Source organism: Callionymus lyra, chromosome 9, assembly GCF_982586985.1.
Source record: "Callionymus lyra chromosome 9, fCalLyr1.hap1.1, whole genome shotgun sequence".
Lineage (NCBI taxonomy): Eukaryota > Metazoa > Chordata > Actinopteri > Syngnathiformes > Callionymidae > Callionymus > Callionymus lyra.
In genome coordinates this window covers 10081452-10100473 of record NC_141826.1, presented here as the reverse complement: position 1 = coordinate 10100473, position 19022 = coordinate 10081452, and the positions used below count along the sequence as shown (strand labels likewise).

At 41.7% G+C, this 19022-nt stretch overlaps 1 protein-coding gene across 3 annotated transcripts in view; it reads right to left on the bottom strand.

Moving 5' to 3' along the window:
- Positions 1-8621: 8621 nt before the first annotated feature.
- LOC148071777 (transcription factor COE1-like) overlaps positions 8622-19022 on the bottom strand; it is a 67843-nt gene continuing 57442 nt past the window's right edge. Inside the window, exons 14-17 of one of the 3 annotated variants that reach the window (XM_087799630.1) lie at positions 18303-18476; positions 14091-14288; positions 13897-13965; positions 8622-11537 (exon numbers count right to left, since the gene is read on the bottom strand). In XM_087799630.1, coding sequence (XP_087655756.1) covers positions 13898-13965; positions 14091-14288; positions 18303-18476 — 440 coding nt within the window. In that variant the 3' untranslated portion in view covers positions 8622-11537; position 13897. Of the gene's footprint in view, positions 11538-13896; positions 13966-14090; positions 14289-14349; positions 14447-18302; positions 18477-19022 lie in introns of those variants that run through there. The other 2 variants (XM_087799631.1, XM_087799632.1) reach the window with 2 other exon arrangements.

Sequence of the window (19022 nt, the reverse complement as noted above, 5' to 3'; positions counted from 1 at the left end):
GCCGTGCGACTGGCCACCTCTCTCATTAGAATATGATAGAATATAATGGTACTTAATGATGCTTAGGAAACATAATTAAATGAGTGAGCTGTAGAACATGTGGAAGGACTGCGGAGCATCAATCAAAGACGACCCTGTCAATCCCGGCGCCGTCACAAGAGGCGGGTGTGTGTTGAAACCGCTGGCCTCGTTCACGACCTCATTAGGGAGAAATGAAGGGTGGACGTGTCGCTATCACAAGATAGCATCGGTGCTTCAAAGTGTGAATGACATTAATAGCGGACTGAATGTCAGTTGGTCGTTCTGTCTGTGCCAGGACAGATAAAAAAAAAAAAGACTTCCCTCTGAGGTGTCTAATTAGAATCTAGAATTATTTGACAATATTGTGTACAATTCACAAAACAATTTAATCAGCTAATATCTGCTCTCTCTATTTAACGTGTTCCTTCTCTTCAATGGCTAGATTTTATAATGCTTCAGCATTTTTTATTTTGGATGTGTGAGTCTTCGAATATATATAATATTTTTCCACTATATCGGGGAAATACAGGATGCACCATGTACATGTAACACAGCCTACCATTGACTAACAGACGGCCCAGAGAACGAGTTCTGTATCCTGGTATCTCTTCCATTATTTGCTCGTGGAAGTTCGTCGATAGTTTGTTGAATCTCGAAGATACACAATATGACACAGTGACTCATGAAACGACCTGGTTGCTATTCGAGTCAACTCAAGTTGAGACAGAACCCGAGTCGACAATAAGTTGTACGGAAGTCGAAAATGGTAGGTTTTTCTCTGAGAATAGTTGGAGCCGTTTTGAAGCTGGAGGGTCTGAGACACGTCGCGGAGACTTGAACGAGGGAGAAATGTCAGAGACGTCTCTTTATTTTTGACATGCATCTCACCGTCCAAGACATGGCAGAGACGTTGCAGAAATGTTGCAGGGACATTGTAGAGACGTTACGGAGACTTTAAAGAGACATTCCGGAGCCGTTGTGAAGACGTTGGAGAGAGGTTCATGAGGCGTTGCAGAGACGTTGCGGAGATGTTATGGATACGTCGCTGGGCAGTGTAGAGACATTTCGGAGACGTTGTGGAGACGTTGCAGAAATGCTGCTGAGATGTTATTAAGATGTTGTGGGGACGTTGCAGGGACATTGTGGAGACTTTACGGAGACTTCACAGAGACATTGCAGAGACATTCCAGAGCCGTTGCAGAGCCGTTGCAGAGATGTTGCAGAGATGTTGCTGAGATCTTGTGGGGACGTTATGGAGACAAAGCAAAGACAATGCGGAGATGTTATGGAGACGTCGCGGGACAGTGCAGGGAAATTATGGAGACAATGCGCAGACGTTGCAGAGAAATTCCGGAGACATTGCGGAGGCGCTATGAAGACATCGCGGGGAAGTGTAGAGAAATTACGGAGACGTTGAAGTGACGTTGAGGGGACAATGTAGTGACGTTACAGAGACGTTGCAAAGACATTGCAGAGACATCGCAGAGAGGTTTTAGTTTCAGTGGCCTTCACCTCAAACTCAAATTATGAATCAGAACGTTTATTTTGACGAAGAAGCTATAGCTGTGTAGCCGAAGTGTGGACAGATGACATGTTAATATTTCAGTTTCCTTCAAAGGGACTCCATCTGTGAAGTAGAACGACTGGTCCTCCAAGAGACGCCCGTGTTGCTGCACGTCAAGCATTATTTTGGTCAGATCTTTATCAAACAAACCTGGAGAATAAAACAATCGTTAGGAATAAAAGATCGATCTGTGGCATCACTGCTTGTTTAGACATCAAATGTTAAATGTATACTTTAACGGTGGGTCTAAGAGTTATGGTGCGTTCGTGTCCTCCTTAAAGGTCAGCAAGACATATGTGACTAAACAACTGAAACGAAGATAAAAAAAAAATCTCTTTCTGTCATGTCAGCATTTTTTATCCATAACAAACAAACTGCTACAGAAAATTGTTTCTTTGGCCTTCGGTCAACAAACACAAGCGTTCTGTCTCTTTAATTCCTCCTCAGCAGTCGGAGACGAACACGCCGGGCTTCGTCCCAGCGAGCCAGCTCTGAAATCCATCTCTCCATCTCATCTCTCTAACATCCATTACATACACCAACCCCTCACCTCCCTTCTCATTAGGCCGACGCACAGTAAATTAGCAGCAGCAATTACAGCGAGTATAAAGCAGCGGCGGCTCTGACAGGAAGCACACAGATCACAGACAGACACCCACGGTCGCCGCCAAAACGACTGTGGGAAACGACCACACAGCCGCCAGAGAGAGAGAGAGAGAACACACGCCAGCCGGGGGTGAAGGATGGAAGGTTCTGTGCCGAGCTGTCGGAAGACGAGTGTCGGTAATGAACCCCCAAACATGCCCTTTAGCAGGCGACGACTACCCCTAAGTTTTACGATCAGAGGGCTTTAGTTACGCTTGTTACTCTCTGGCAGAACTGTTTCTGTCGTTCATCTTGATTCACATCCATGTATGACGCCTCGTTACCTAGTGTTTTCAGTTGACTTTCAGATTACTAGCTGGTATTAAGAAGTACTAGCTGAAGTACCCGGCAATTTTTATACACTCTTTTTATTTATTACATAGCAAAAAGCCATATAATTTACTGACAATATTTTTTTGTCACATTAACATTCTTGCAAAGGGTAGCCCATTTTTTCGACCAATAAGGACAGATTCCGAAAAATGACGTGGAAGCTAATGGCTAAAGTCAGGCTAAAAATGTTCTGGAACTTGCGACTTTTAAAAAGCTGCGACTTTCTTAATATTTGGGCTACAGATCTCTTGTTCTCTTGAAAATTTGCCCTTTTGGACTTTGCGAATGAATAAGGTTACAAAGGAAAAATCGTAGGTTTAGTTCAGGCACTAAGCAGTTCATGGCGATATTGTTATAGATATTACCTCCAAAACACATAAGACATAAATCCATTCTTTCTATTTAAGACGTTTGAGGTTTCCCTGTCATATAGATTATGGTAACCATATTCTGATTCCCCAAAAAAGACGACAACATTGATTTTGCAAAATTTTGATTGTTTTTCACCTGCTTCTAACTTAGTTAAACGCATACTCAGTTTTACCCAAAAGGCACTTAACCTTAGGTCTTTTGGAGATGCTGATAAATACTCACAAAAGTTGAGATGTTTGAGGAAAAGAGGACGTATAGTCACGCTTTAATAATTGTAAAATCATGGTTTTATAGTTAAGACTATATTCTTCAACATTTACACAAAAGTGTCACTAAAGCTCACCTCAGTGCAGCTAGCACCGCTACCAACTAGCTAGGCTAGCAAGTAAAGCATTCAGTTAAAAACGTTGTTAGAGTAACAGACCTTATCAAACTGTGAAATGGGGACAAATGAATCCGATTAAATTGTGTGGGAGCTTGGATGCTTGAGACCTTGGCTCCTGGAAAGTCACTTGAAGAAGTGTCTTCGTAATCACCAAAACATACTACAGTATCCTTTGTAAACATCCACAAAAACCTTTTGTACAGAAAACTTTTATTACAAAACAATATTGTACTGTTAGTAATGGTCATGAAACAGTTTTGTAGTAGTCATGATACAGTACATTTATTTTATAGGACCACTAGATGGCACTCTCTGCTTTAAAATCTTTTGCTCTAATCTACTAACTCAATAAAACCTGGCATCTTCTTTAAACTAAGAGTGCCATCTAGTGGCCGTTCAAAATTAAGACACTGTATCATGATATGGTGTCTTCACTACACTGCTGTTTCATGAAGCCTTACAACCATCATTACATACAGTATCAATATATAATTTAAATCATATACAATGTGTGGCCCGAGGGTCAATTGGTTGTGGTCGTAGATATAAAAGCTTTTATTTTGAAGGTAATGCTATGACGGACTAGCCAAACATATTTACATATAAAATATGACAAAATGGGATCCATAAACATTTCAATAACCAGTCTTTATGAGAGATTACAGAATCACCCAGAGACTACTTAGTGGACGCGAGATCTCAGACCATCATAAGGTGGCGTCGGTTCTGACCCGAGATCATTGTCGGTTCTGACCCGCCTCGCCCGGGTTTTGCCGACACGACTCTAATGCGTCGCCGACTAACATTAGCACACGCTCGCAGCGAGAGGTGAGATGTGGAATTATGGAAGTCACACACTCGCCGCGGAAGAAAACGAGATCCCGAGTCTCATGTTTGGATTAGACCTCTGCTGGGGCCGCCACCGCACGGCTCCAGGGACTCTCCCGCACAACACACACACACCGTTTTAGCAGACACACTCGGAAACCCGACTCGTAAATCATAAATGCAGCCGAGACAAAAGGTGAGGCCACTTTGCTCTATATTTCCAGCTGCAGATAGACTGGTCAGTGTGGGAGGAGGACAATAGGAGTGGGAGGCCCTGCGGCGGCGCGGAGCCCGCGGACCCCCGGCCCCCTCAGGAGACCCGACATTAGAGACACTATTCCTGGAGAGCGTCGGCTCCGGATGGAGACGGAACATCAAGAGGAGGTGCTGTTTCGGCGGCTCCGACTGTCCTAATGAAATATATTAATGCACATATTCCTCGCCGTCTCCTCCCTGCCCGGACACATGAAGAGGCGAGAGGCGGGTTTGAAAGAAATCCACGAGCCCCCATGGGAATCCTGCACGGAGACCGAGAGAGTGGGGGAGATTCGAAGGGAAGACGAGGAGAAAAGAATTTCAATATATGTCGGGAGGAGAAGTGTAAACGGACCCTTCGCTCTTCCCTGAATCTGGGAATATTTTGAGGATTTCTCGAAGATGCAAAACAGAAATTTTCACTATACTGTAGCGTTTTTTTTCTCTATGGTCATGCTTTACCAAGATGCACTAGTGCTGCGTCTCAAATCGCATACTTCTCTTAGTATACTAGAAGTTAGTATGCATCAGGATAGTGTACATACTAACTAGTACGCAAATTCTCCACAGATAGTACGTCTCAAATAAAACGCTGCCGCTACGCACTAACAGGAAATGACGCGACAGCTTCTTCTTCTACTACTATTTAACGATGCTTGCAACCAGCTGTTGGAACGCTAGCGACACCTGCTGGCAGCACGTTTTGCTAGTTTGGAAGAAGAAATAAAGGAAAAATATGAGAAACGAAATATTCCTGAGATATTTACACCGAAGACGTGTCATCCTCCTACTGCTGCAGAAAATGTACCTGTAAGTATATATATATATATATATATATACACATACATATATATGACGTAACTTCCATTTACAACGTCACTAAGATGGCGGCCGTTTAGGGTGGATAGTGTCCATCGAACCATACTCAGTTTTGTGGGCGTTTTAGTACGACAACTTAGTGTGCATTGCGCACTAAATTTCACATACTAAGAATTGAGACGCACTTACGCACTAAAAATATTAACTTTGAGTACGCTAGTATGCGATTTGAGACACAGCGTTGTTTTATCTCGGGGTCAAGGTGAGCCAGTGGCCAAAAAAACGTGTGAAAAAATGTGCTTGAAGTATCCCTTTTTGCTATCTCTGGTTCAAGTTTAAAGACCTTGCTAGCTCTCTAACAACAAGAAATATATATTTGGTGGAGGTCGTTCATCTTGACCCAGAGGCAACACAAGGGATACCTCAAACACTTTTTTTCCCCGGCCACCGGGTCTTAAAGGCTTCAGTTAAAGAAGTGCTACATCAGTTATGTTCGTAAACTGAGCGACAATAAAACCACGATTTTTAACCCCCGTGTTATCTCAGGGTCAAGGTGACCCAGAGGCTCGAATGAATTAACAAATGTGTTTGTAGTATCCCTTGTGTTGCTTATGGGTCGAGGCGACCGACCTCCACCAATGAATATGTATTTATGGAAGCAAGGGAGGTTGAGGCACTTTGACCCAGAGACAACACAAGGGATACCTCAAACACATTTGTTTGTTTTCGGGCCTTTGAGTCACCTTGACCCTGAGATAACACAAGAGTTGAGATACAGTAGACACGTCCTGGTCCATATGAATGGATGACATAAAAACGGAGACCGATAAAAAAACGACAATTCAACAAGTTAATAAGAGAAGTTTGAGGTGGTTTTAAAAATTGATTTTTACTTAAAATAGTTTTTACTAGTGATGGGTTGAAGAGGCCTCATGAAACAACTGTGTCGTCAAGACACTAGATGGCACTCTCTGCTTCATAATTACTTATTGGATGAAACCTGGAAGCATTTGCCATCTAGTGGACTTTCAAAATGACTGTATCATGATACATTGTCTTCACTACAGAGCTGTTTCATGAGGCATCATCACTAGTTTTTCAATTTGATTTTAAAACTTACCTTCACTTGATAAAAGCCCTTTATCCATCCAGTCCTTCCACATGTTACTTCAGGTACTCCATTCTTGATTTGTTAAATAAAAAAAGTATAAGATATTCCTGTACGTGGGAAAAGAGAGAATTTTCCAACCATGGTCTCAGATTTAGAGCAGCAGATCCTGTCAAGTCCTGTCATTTAATTCATTTTTGTCCCACTTCCTGGTTTTAATGTCAACTTCCTCTTTCGCTCCTGACATGATTGCCTTGTTTCCTGTCACCTGTGTCTCTCGTCTGCTTCAAAACCCTCCTTTTGTCTGTTGGGACGTCATAGTTCACTGGTACCAGCATCGCTCCTTTCGTTTTTCGTGACTTTTTATCAGAGCCTTGTGCAAGTTGCTCTCTTTTTTAACCTTTTGATGATCTAGTATTTCATTCATTTAATCCTGTTTCTTGCCCCGAGTCCTCACAGATTCTGTCCAGTTTAACAGCTAACATCAACTTCATGTTTCTCAAGAAGTTGCAACCATCGTGACAAAATGTTCTTCAGCAACGAAAAGTCACATTTGGAAGACAAACCAAAAGATTGGCTGATAAACATCGGAGACATTTTACCAATTTTCCAGAGAAAAACAAAGGAGAAAAATATTATCAGGATGTATGAGAGTGAAAGGTAAACATGCACTCTGTCTGTCTACAGTAGCGTAGGGGGCGCACCAGCCCAGACACCCAAAGCTGAATAGTTAAAGCAAAAAAAGGTACAAAATAAAATGACTTCTTGACAACTGGGTTCACGATCAAAGGCAAATTTTCCGATCCTCCACATCCATGAGGTCGTTGGAGACCCCTGGACATTTGGTCGTCAGCACAAACCCTGGTATCTGCGTTTGTAAAAGTTGCTCTAATCCAATCGCAGCTCGTCTAATCACATATGCAAAACTCAAATCAAGAATTAATTTTCTGCTGATGACCGGGTATGCAAATGTTGACTCGATTACGGCGAGGGCTGGTGTGTTCGCAATTAATAACCTTGGAATCCTCATTAACTAATACGTTTAAGGAGGAAACTTGTCGAGGCCAACATGTTCGCCAGGACGTCGCTAACTCGGTTAGCGACGGAGGCTCATTAGAGAAGCGCAGGCCCGCGACTGACCCGCGGAATTAGTCCCGACCAGAACTTCCTGTGTTGACAGACGATGCGATGTTCGGTGACGTTGTGGAAAAAAAGTGTTATATTCTCGGCCGAGAAAAGACGTTCTTTAGGTTTTAACGAAACCTATAAAAATGTAGGATAAGATGAATCGTCAGTTAAGTTTGTAAACTGAGCGACAATAAAACCACGATTTTTAACCCTCGTGTTATCTCAGGGTCAATGTGACCCAGAGGCTCGAATCCATTAACAAATGTGTTTGTGGTATCCCTTGTGTTGCTTATGGGTCAAGGCGAACTGGGAAGGCTTCAGTTAACAAGTCTCTACGTCAGTTATGTTTGTAAACTGAGCGACAATAATATCACGATTTGTAACCCTTGTGTTTTCTCCGGGTCAAGGTGACCCAGAGGCTCGAATCCATTAACAAATGTTTTTGTGGTATCCCTTGCGTTGCTTATGGGTCGAAGTGAACGACCTCCATTACTGAATATGTATTTATGGAAGCCAGGGAGGTCGTTCACCTTGACCCAGAGACAACACAAGGGATACCACAAACACATTTGTTTGTTTTCGGGCCTTTGAGATAACACAAGGGTTAAGGGAAAAGGTTCCTGCATCGTTTCAATATGATCTTTGGTTTAATTTAACGAATAACAAACCATTCTTTAACATGTTATTCACTCTTAAAGGACTTTGAACAGCCGGTTGAGTGAAACTATGAACGGCTCTTCTTCGGGTGTTCCGTAAGAAAGCATCAAGTTTCTGCAAATTCAGTAATTTATACCGTTATGAGGTCTGAATAATCGCCCAAAATCCGTGCTACGGAAAGGATAAGACTTTTATTTTCTGGACAAGTTTTAGCATTTTCTCGAGAGAAGTATTAAAAATAAAGAACTTCAATTGTTATATTTTAAATTAAATAAAGGAAAGAATTCAGGCTCACCCAGAGATCTGGAATCGATTTGAGATGTTTTTCATTTATTCACTAAGAGAAGTCGGTTTCAACACAAATGGAAACACAGCCAAACACTGGCTTAAAAATAAATATATAAACTCCAAACATGATGAAACACATGTGAAATAAAGTTTTTAATTATTTAAAAAATGAATTCAAATGTTTCTCTGGTCAACAGGAAATGAAGAAAAAACACCAGTCACAGACAAGAGGTAACTTTAATTTCAACATTGTGAGTCCAAAAGCTCCATTTTCATCAAAAACAATAACAATCTATACAGTAGATTTTTTTCTTTTTTTTTTTTTTTTACTCGCAGAGCTGTTCAGTGTATTTGCAGTCAGAGACCAAAAAAGAAAAACAGGAAAATATAAACACCAGCTATTTGGTTTTTTGCGTCTGTTTTATTCTTTTGTTACCTAAATACAAAAAAAACACACATGAGCAGATACTTCTAATCAGGACGCTGTTGTATGACAACAGGCCTCTGGAGTTCATGGGGCTCAGACGAGCGGTGGAAACACTCGTCTGTCAGCGGTGAGGTGCGTCTGGTCCGAGACAGAAATGGTGTCCGGAAGAGGGTCAGTCAGGGGTGGGGTGAGGTTTGGGGGTTGGATTCCTGGACTGTCAGATTGTGCTGTGACAGCGTTTTTTTATTTGAAGGTGTCATGCTGCCGTGATCTCGCCATCATGCCGTGATAAAAGCTACATCAACACAAAGTGCACATCTGAGACGGGGGTCGCTCAGCGTGGACCGTCCTTCGACCGACGCTGTACAGAAACAAAAAGAGGGCGCCGGGGGGGCGAATGGGTTGGGGGGGTGATCGCTGAATTATGGCTCTTCATATTCTGGCTTCACCACCAGTGGGTTTTTGTGCTTTTGTCCCCGAAAAAATTCCTCTGCGGTGGAAGAGACAATTGTGGTCGTGGGTAGAAAACTGTACACTTGATTGGATGAAGAATGGACTTGCATTGTTAAGGCATCTAGACTGCTGGTAAAGATTACAGTGACAGAAAAAAAAAAAAAGTATATAGATACAGTATGTACGCAGGCATCGACAACAAAAGAAAAGAAAAGATGAGAAAGAAAACACACAGAGCAGTTTTTTTTCCCTCCTCTCACACAAAACATCACTCAAGAGAAGGATCCATGCATATTATCAGTCCGAGAACAAAAGAAAAAAAGGAGGATATAGATTTACATTATATATTAATGTGTGTATATATACTCTTAACTCTACGTTGTCAACCAAATACTCTGCTACGGTTTTTTAGACATTTTCATGAGGAAAAACATTTATTAACTTACAAATCATACAAAAATAGACAACGGCGTGTGAATGACAGTAAAAAAAAAACACTTAAATAATGAGACATTTAAGGACCGGAGGGGTGAGTGTACAAATACGAGGGATAAATACATTATTTATACTTATTTTACACAAATCCCTTTTTTCTTTTTTTTTTTTGTATCCAAATGTAGACGCTGGACACACACATCTCCGTCTGCACCGAGAAGCTGCCTTAAGACGATTCAAACTATTGCAAAAAAAAAGATGAATTTTTGTTTTATATACAAAAATATATCACATATATCACGCTTTTATTCAGATATTTGCTAGACTCTCAGTACAGTGCTGGCTGGACACACACACACACACATTTACACACACATCGTCGGGCGTTTCAAGTCTGAAAAACACCATAATTTGGGCTTTGATCATGTGACAAGCAGAAATAAGAATATTGCAAACAGCTCAATCCTCACAGTTTTATTTAAAAAAAAAAAAAAGAAGAGATATGCCTGGTTGCTATGGCGATGACTTCATTTCAGATGAAATTAGCAGCAAAATCATATGTTTTGTGTTTTTTTGCGAAAGCTTCATCCACACTCCCGAAATATCAACGACAGTTTTGTATAAGAAGACGATGTTGGCGAGACGTCGCGCTAGTGATGGCCGTTTTAAAATACCTGCCAGCAGGGGGCGCGCTACATTTCTACTGGTGGTGAATATTCAAAATCCAGAAATCGAGCATTTATTACTACGGTAATAAATTTGGATAGAATGTTCTTAAGCTAACTAGCTAGACAATGTACGCAAAAATACAGCAGGGATGCTACACAAATAAAAACTTTCCCGAACAAACTTCTTTCCTCCGTGTAAATGTAGATGTTATTAACGTTATCTTTGTTACTTATCTAGTATTAAACATCTTTATAGGTCACAAAATGGACATTGATCTCCTTTGAGCAAACCATACGGCGGGCCACATAAAATGACTTGGCGGACCAGATTCGGACCCCGCAGGCCTCGAGTTTGATGCTCTAGAATGCTAAAAAATAAGCACTAAAAAAATGGATTCAACTAATAAGCAAATTATGAAAAAAAGAAAAAGACATTTAGCAACAACACATTTTATCAGCTAGCTTAGCATCATCAAGTTAGCTTTCTTTCTCTTTAGCTTTTGGGCAACAATCACTCACTGTTGACTGAATCTGACTGGTGTTTTTCCAAACTAGGTCACATGACCTCAAACTAAGGGTTATAATTGGCCGAGCTTTAGCGACATCCCACAGATGACGGCGTTGCATAGATGGAGGTCGTTGGTGGCCATAAAACAAACAAGCACACAATGGTTGGTTTTGTTTGTGAGTGATGGGATTTTGGGGCTCAAAACTACTCAGATCTGGATTTTAATAAATAGACGTGGAGCAGAGCTATCAGGTCATCTGTGTAAAGCTAATCTTTGCAGTTGAATATATCTCGTGGGAGTGTGGACGGAGACTCTAAAACCCAAAAGAAAAAACCGTTGGTGTGCTGCGTCCAGGAATCGACGGAAAAGATAAATAAATGCTTTGCTCATGAGGTCAGTGTCACACTGTGGGCAAACTATCAGTCTCTACGTCCATGGTTGGCGTCGCGGCGGCTACAACTAAATTCAACCAAAGGATGGAAGCAACATCACAAACATCGTCCCCAAGTCGTCCCCGGTGGAAAAGGCCTGAGTTGGACAAGAGTCCTGCGTCTCGTCTGCCGAAAAGGACTCGCCAGATCCTGCTACTTCCCCTCCTTCGGCAGTCCTTCTACATGGGAGGAACGATCATCCCCGGGATCGCTGTGGGAAAAGAGTGGGATAGATAGAGAGAGAGAGAGAGAGAGAGAGAGAGGTCAGTCATGTGATCGCTGGGTTTCATCTGTCATCACGACGGCCTCATAACAGAAATACGTGCCGGCGTCCAACTCCGACTCATTATCTCTCCAAAGAGCCGAAAACAAAACATGGCTCTCTGTGGCACCGCCGACACAACAGCAGGCTCGGCTCGCCGCGATAGTTGATACGTGCAGGAGTGTTCGGCGCCAACTTTGCGAAGGGAAAATAGAAAAACACGTGACGAGAGACCGCGAGTGTGTCGTCGTGGCGACTCTAACAAATATACGAGGAAATCAAGGCAGGTGGAGGAATCGTACCGGCGCCCCCCGAAGGGTTCAGCGTGAGGTGACGCGTCTGAATCTGTCTCTTGAAACGATTGATTTATTTGTGTGTAAACTGTTTAACCTCCTTTAAAACTTTTGTACTTTGATCGTCGGAGCTCATCATGTCTCCACTTTTATCATCTTGTTTTCATTTCATTTCTTCCATCGATGACTCCTGACAGCCAGCTGCGACCGAGAGACGCTTGTTGACTTCATTAGTATCAATAAAGTTTTCATTGATTTTCATACAATAAGACAAATATTGCTAAACGAATACTCTTAAAACATAACTTTTTGTCCATGTTAAGTTTCAGCCATAAAAGATGGGGTTCAGGGTTTATGGTCTGCAGCAGTTAATATTTCCATATATTGCGATACTGCAGGAACAAAGATATATTTTTGTAGTATTGTCGGAGTACTTGACTCTGGTGTTGGTGAATGTACAGACCACGTGACTCTCGTTGAAGTCGTAACTTATTTCATTTGTTTTCAAACTTAAAATATGTCCAAACATCAACTTTAAATGCAGATGGGATCGACTGTATCCTCTTGTCCTCAGTCACCGCTGGGATCTCGCAGGATTACAATTTTATTTTAGCTGCATGAATGGAATGACTGTTTCCTGAAGTTAAATCGCAACACAAAAAATAACAAACACTGTATATATTTGCATGTTAATTGTAAATTAAAACAATTAAATTAAATAAAAAGCGGATTTTTATTTTGACACACAGTTTATTAAAAAATAAATTATAAAAAAATAATGATAAAGTTAAAAAAGATAAAATAAAGATACAGTGCCGTTTAATATCGATACAGTATCGTAAAAAATAAATATGGCAATATTTAAGTGTATCGATATTTTTTCACTTCCCTAATCTGCAGTTCTCAATACAATTCAAATCTAGGTCAAAATCAAACAAAAATTGAAATTTTTGGAAAAAAGAGTTGCAGCTACATATGAAGCAAATCAAGATGTTTATCATGGCTTCAGATTTCATAAAAGTTTTGCTCTTGTTTTTTGGTTGAAAATGCATCGCAAACAATATGATCTTCAGCTTATCCAGGCGTGTGTTAGATTTTGCGTCACCTTTTCTGTTTAGGAACCGTTTATGTGACTTAGTATCTTATGTGTTTTGATAAATGCTTATATTCCAGTTAAGATTCTTCATTGTGCAACTTAGATCTTTTCAGTTCTTCAAAGGCTAATTTTAAGCAGTACGAAAAACAGTTTTCCCCTAATCTAAAACTGTCCAAATGTGTTGACAACAACACACCAAACACACGTGTGGAGGTCAAACGCACACACAACACTCATCATGAATTTCCAACAAAAAAGTGTCGAAAAAATGTGTCTTTCTTAATCTATTCTTGGTCGATGATTATCTGGGCGATAATGTAAAAACCCATTAAAGTGCGATACATCGAGTCTCAACACCAGTGAGCAAGTCATCTCTCTTATGTCACCCTCACATCCTCACCCGCTCCTCCCCCGTTTTCACTCAGAAGCCATCACGGGGAGGAATTTTTCATATAACGTATCGGCTCCCTATTGATCCCTCCCTCTTCAATCCACTAATTCCCTGGTTATTTCCTAAGTGTCTCCGGCTTGTTGGGATTAACTGAAGTGTGTGTGTGTGTGTGTGTGTGTGAGATCGGCGATGGCCCTCGGGTCGCTGTGGTCAGCGCTCATCAACGCCGACGGAGGAAGTGAGGAAGTGCTTAGCTCGGGGCTCTGATAAAGATTCCCATCCATCATTTCTCTCTCTCAGGATCTCAACACCGTTCTAACATCCTGCCGAGGCCTGAGCCGCCTTCGCTGGAAACGGGAGATCGGAATGACCCGAGCTAGCATAACAAACCCCCCCCGCGACACACACACACCTCGCCAGGAAGCAGGAAGTGAAAACAGGAAATGGAACACACATGCTTGCGACAGGTCAGATGCGAGGAGGAGGGACGGACGGACAGAACATGGTAGAAGGAAAAAAAGGACATACTTCAGGAGAAGGCCAGGCCCTGCAGAGAACTGGCGGAGGAGTACTTGCTAGAGTCCACGAAAGACTGATCTGAAGTGAGGGAGAGCGAGGAGGAGGAAGAGAGGAGGCGGGACACTGTTAGATGGAGGCCATCATAAAAAGCTTTTGGATTAGGCGCTTTCAAATCAGACTTTTCGGCTGTGACTCCGGCTCACCTTGCAGGCTGTTGCCGGTGGCGCTGGTGCAGGTGGGCGGCGGCGAGTTCTGGGGTCGCACCACGGGGGCGAAGGCGCTCTTCTGCTTGACGGCGGCCGACACCATGTTGGCCGGGGAGAAGGAGAAGATGCCGGAGGAGCTGCTGCAGTTGGAGGGCAGGCTGGTGGACGAGGCCATGGTGGGGCTGGACGGGACGACTGAGAGATGGAGCGGGAGGTGGAAGGGGTTGGGGGGGGGGGAGGCGGGGGAGGTAGGGGAAGGGTGTTAGAGGGGGGGAGGAGGACGGAGACGGAGAGGTGAGATTAGAGAGAGGGCCGAGGGCAGAGGACGGGCAGACGGGACGAACAGAAAGGGACTGATCAACGGATGATGGCAGGAAGGACAATAGTTTCAGATCAAAACTTGTGTAGCCATCAGTTACATTTATCATCCTTCACTCGCTGAGTTCACTGAGGAGTGTGTTTCGCCCCGAGTGTATCCTCAACAATCCTGGGGAGTGTTAAGAGACGCTAGTTCCTCCTCAAAGTTCTCTCCAAGTCTCTCACTACAAGATGAAGGATCCATCATAATGACACATTAAAGTAGACTTTTCAGAATAAAAGTGTTTGAAGTCCAGAAAAAATATCCCTGACTGCACATTTAAGTAGTCAAATATGCCGTGGCTTAGGAAAAGAAATGTGTCGAGTTGGATTCTTCTACAAAAAACAAAAAAAAACACCCTGGAGAGGTTTTTTCCTCTCCTTTGATGGGATTGTTTTCATGAGTCAGCAGGAGCTGGAGGGCGCAACAGCGTCCTCGAACACGTCTTAAGGTGAAGGGCTGTACCTGTCGTTTAATAATGAGGCGAGAGACGCGAGTTTTCGATTTCAATACAAATCATGATTTTGTCTTCATAACTTCATGATGTTATTGGTCATAATAAGTAAGTAAGTAAGTAATTTATATTTATTAATTTATTTATAGAGTGCTTTTCTAGACCAGGGTCACAAAGCGCTTAAACAATAATAATAATAATGTTTTCTGTCACTTTGTTTGCTATAATTTTTAGAACCTCTTAGACTGAAAAACAAACAGGAAGTGAAGTAAATAATTTTATAATTTTTTTTAATTTCATTTATACTTAATCAACGTGGTCCTGCTGTTTTATTTTTAAACTTTTAAATTTTTTTCTGTAGCCACTCATTGTTATCTCAATAAATGTCATATAATGTTTTTCTACTTTTGCACATTTTTAAGACACAAAACAGTCAAACCAAGTAGTTTCTCTTGGCAGAGCCATTGGCAAGGTTTGGTTCCACAAAATAAAAAACATATTTCCACAAAGATAGAAAAAACCCCACAAACATTAAGATGTTCACAAACGTATTCACTCAATGATCTGAACATATCTTAACCACTTGTAACCGCCGCGTCGTGTTACGCTGATTCCCTCAGATGATATTTTAAAGATTCCAGCTGTCCGTTTGCGTTCCAGCTCCGACTTCTCTGACGGACGATGTGCAGACTTCACAGAGCCAGCGTTCATTCTCTCGGAACCGACAGAACAATGTCGTGCCTCCTTACGTGATTGCGCAACACCAATAACACTCCACAGCGTTGGATTAGAAGTGACAATGCCATTATTGAGTTAAGAAAAAAAAATCCCTAAGATTGTCTGAAAGTATGCGGACCAACACGAAGAGAGAGGGCAGATTTGAGCGACTGATGGGAACAATTACCGCCGCATGAGCAACATCTGTAGTCGTCCCAGCGACTCTCGGATTCGGGGACGAGTGCCTGATGGAGGTTTAAGGACGGAGGAATGAACGGTCCCTCCATCAGCGGGATTTAATGACTGCTACATTATTTAAGTCACTATTAGGAACGCGGCAGACGAAAAAAGGAAAAGGTTATCCTCACAATCCAAATCTTGTCTCCCCCCCCCCTGACATCATCCCATCCATCCAGCCGGGGGTTTGTCTTTTGTCTCCTAATACACTTAAAGCATTTTCCCCTTCAGTGATTTTACAATCAAGCCAGTCGTATTTCACCTGCCCTCTGATATCTGCCGCCGCCTTTATTGTTGTTATTATCCAACACTTAGCTTTTATGGCTCTTCCTGACAAATCCTCGCAATAAAGTCATAATCCATTTATGAAGGGGCCTAACTAATCAATTAATGAAAATTGGACCTACAAAGGCAGGCCGAGGGGCCATTGATTGAAAGTGTCTGTGTGCGGCCGATGAGCCTGTTAAAATACTTGTTAACACCCAGGAATCAAAGAGCCGAAATGGAATTGCTTCTCTTGCAATTAGTTTATTGATTTAATCAAGGGTCTTTAATGTAGAGGGTGAGTGTGTGCGTCGACCAGGGAGGTGTGAGTGTGTGTGTGTGCGGGGGGGCTGGAGGGGGTTCTGCTCTCCGGGCCGATAAAACAGGGATTTGCGTTTGATTCTGTTTCTTAAAAGAAAAGGATGAGGCAGCTCAACTGCTTGGCTTTTTTTTTTTTTTTTAAACGCAGACGTACTTGCTGACCAATAAATGAGGCGACGCTTAATTAAGTTGATGTTAAATCTCAGAGAGAAGAGTTTCCAAAAAAACATTATGACCGCCATCGCTGACTGTTTTTGGTGGTCGAGGAAAAGAAAGCTACGAAGGCGAAGCTCATCGACATGATCACAAAAATATGAACTTGACAAAAATCATTGAGTCATTTTATAACTTGTTGTTGAAGCAGAGAGGTCTGCATTTCCACTCTAAAAACACCCGACTAGAATAAGTCTAGAATAATAAACTAGAATAAGAATATTAAACCACTGAATATATTTTTAGGCAAGTTAATCCTTAAATAAAACAGTAATTTACTACTTCATCTTTAACTTCCTTATATTCTTCTCCTTGGGTGCAAAAATATTACTGATCGTTTAAAACAAATGATGCTCAAAGTTAGCTTTAATATCGTCTCCAAGCCAGGGTTGTCAAACTCAAACACACAATGGGACAAGAATTTTAAAGAAAGTCCATGTTGGGCCGAAAAGTATTTCTCTTTGGGAAATTGGAGTCTAAAGTGCAGCATCATAAAACAATTAAACACCTCACACAAGAGATTGTTTCTCACTGACGCATCATTCACCGTTCGGATGCATCCGTCTTTAGATGATTTTTAGAAAAACGCTATGTAAAAATGATATCTAAGGCCTAATCCCCGGTTTACAGAAATACAGTGTTGAAGAAGGTTCACCTCGACCCAGAAATAACACAAGGGATACCACAAACACATTTGTTTTTTAGGCCTTTACGTCACCTTGACCCTGAGATAACACAAGTCTTATTTCAAGTAAAACTTGTCTTATTAGACTAAATTGATGTCACATTCACCCAGACAAGTTCAGAAAAAACTCTTATTTCAATGTTATAAATGTCAAAACACTATAAAAACCGCGATCTAAGAAAGTGTTTGTGTATTTTTTAAATAGAAAATTGTCTTATTTGACCCAAAGATGAGCTATATCTACCTGACAAGCACATACAAGGGGCTTATTTTATGATATTAAGACAAAAATGACACCGCAATTGCTTGAACATAGTAAATAAACACTGACAATATGGTGAGAAAAAACATGCTTGTTTGTTTCTTTTAATTATTTTTATTTTATTTTTTATTTTATTATTATTTCTTTATTGTTCTTATTTTATTTTTTATTTTTATGAATAATTACTGTATTGCTGTGTCTAATTGGAAAAAAAACAATTTCCCGAAGGAGACCTCCTGAGGGATCAATAAAGTTCTACCTAACCTAATCTAACCTAATTAAAACTTTATTTTAGTTTCATTAAAAACTTAATGAGAAAATGTTTTTTACACACATTTTACTATATAAAAATATTCCAAGCCTTACGTTTGTCTTACATCTTAAAATAAGATAATTTTCCTGATTATCCAGGTGAATGTAGTTTGACAGTTTAACTTAAAATAAGATGTATACTGTTGCGAAGATGGTTGAAAATAATAATCCCCACTGATGACTGTAACATCCTTGAATGTAGCAAACATGGATTGTAGGTTCTTCACCTACTGTACATATTTAAAGCTCTTGTGTTCAATTATTTGAGTTTTGACCCAGAAAAGTGATCAAAGTTCATATTGTGTGACAAACAAATATATCTATTTTCAACGCCACCATGTTGTCTTCATCATCTAAACAATTCAGCATCTGTCGCCTCTACTCACTGGCATAGGGTGAGTTGCCCGCGGATCCGTTGAGGAAGTTGGGCGACGTGCCCAAGGTCGCCATGCCGGAGTTAGCGTAGCCGTTCATGCTGGTGGAGCTGTAGCTGCTCTGCTGCGGGGTGGAGCTGGGGACGTAGCCGTGGGGGGACACGCTGCTCGTGCTCCGGCTGAAACCTGCGGTGACGAAAACGGACGAGGACGAGAGTCAGCAGATGGCTGAGAAAATAAAAACTCAAGCGCTCACATGAAACACTGCCAAAAGCTGCTTTTTTTTTTTTTCCCTCCCTCTCTCCCGACCACGCAGAGATAATGGACACAACCCCGCACGCCAAGAGAAATGTTAGAAAAGCATATGGCACAGTGAGGAAGCAATAAACGCAGCGTAGGAGGACTGAGAGCGGCCGAGCTGCAATCCAACCACTGAAACAAGAGCTCTTTAACCTCACTGGCTCCACTCCAAAATTTGATATATTGATAAGGCAATTAACACTAAAAGGCCTGTGCAGCTCTCTTGTAATTTATAAAGAATGAGCCACAGTTGCAGACGGGACCTTTCTCTCCATTATGCTGCTCAGGGGCAGCCAGCAGTAGGAGGACCAGATAGGGAGAGACTATAAATATTCACCCGGGGTCCTATTGCTGACACTGAAGCAGAAGAAGTAAAAAAAAACACAGCTGGATTTGAACAACAGGAGTTTCTGGTCCCCCGTGATCCACTGG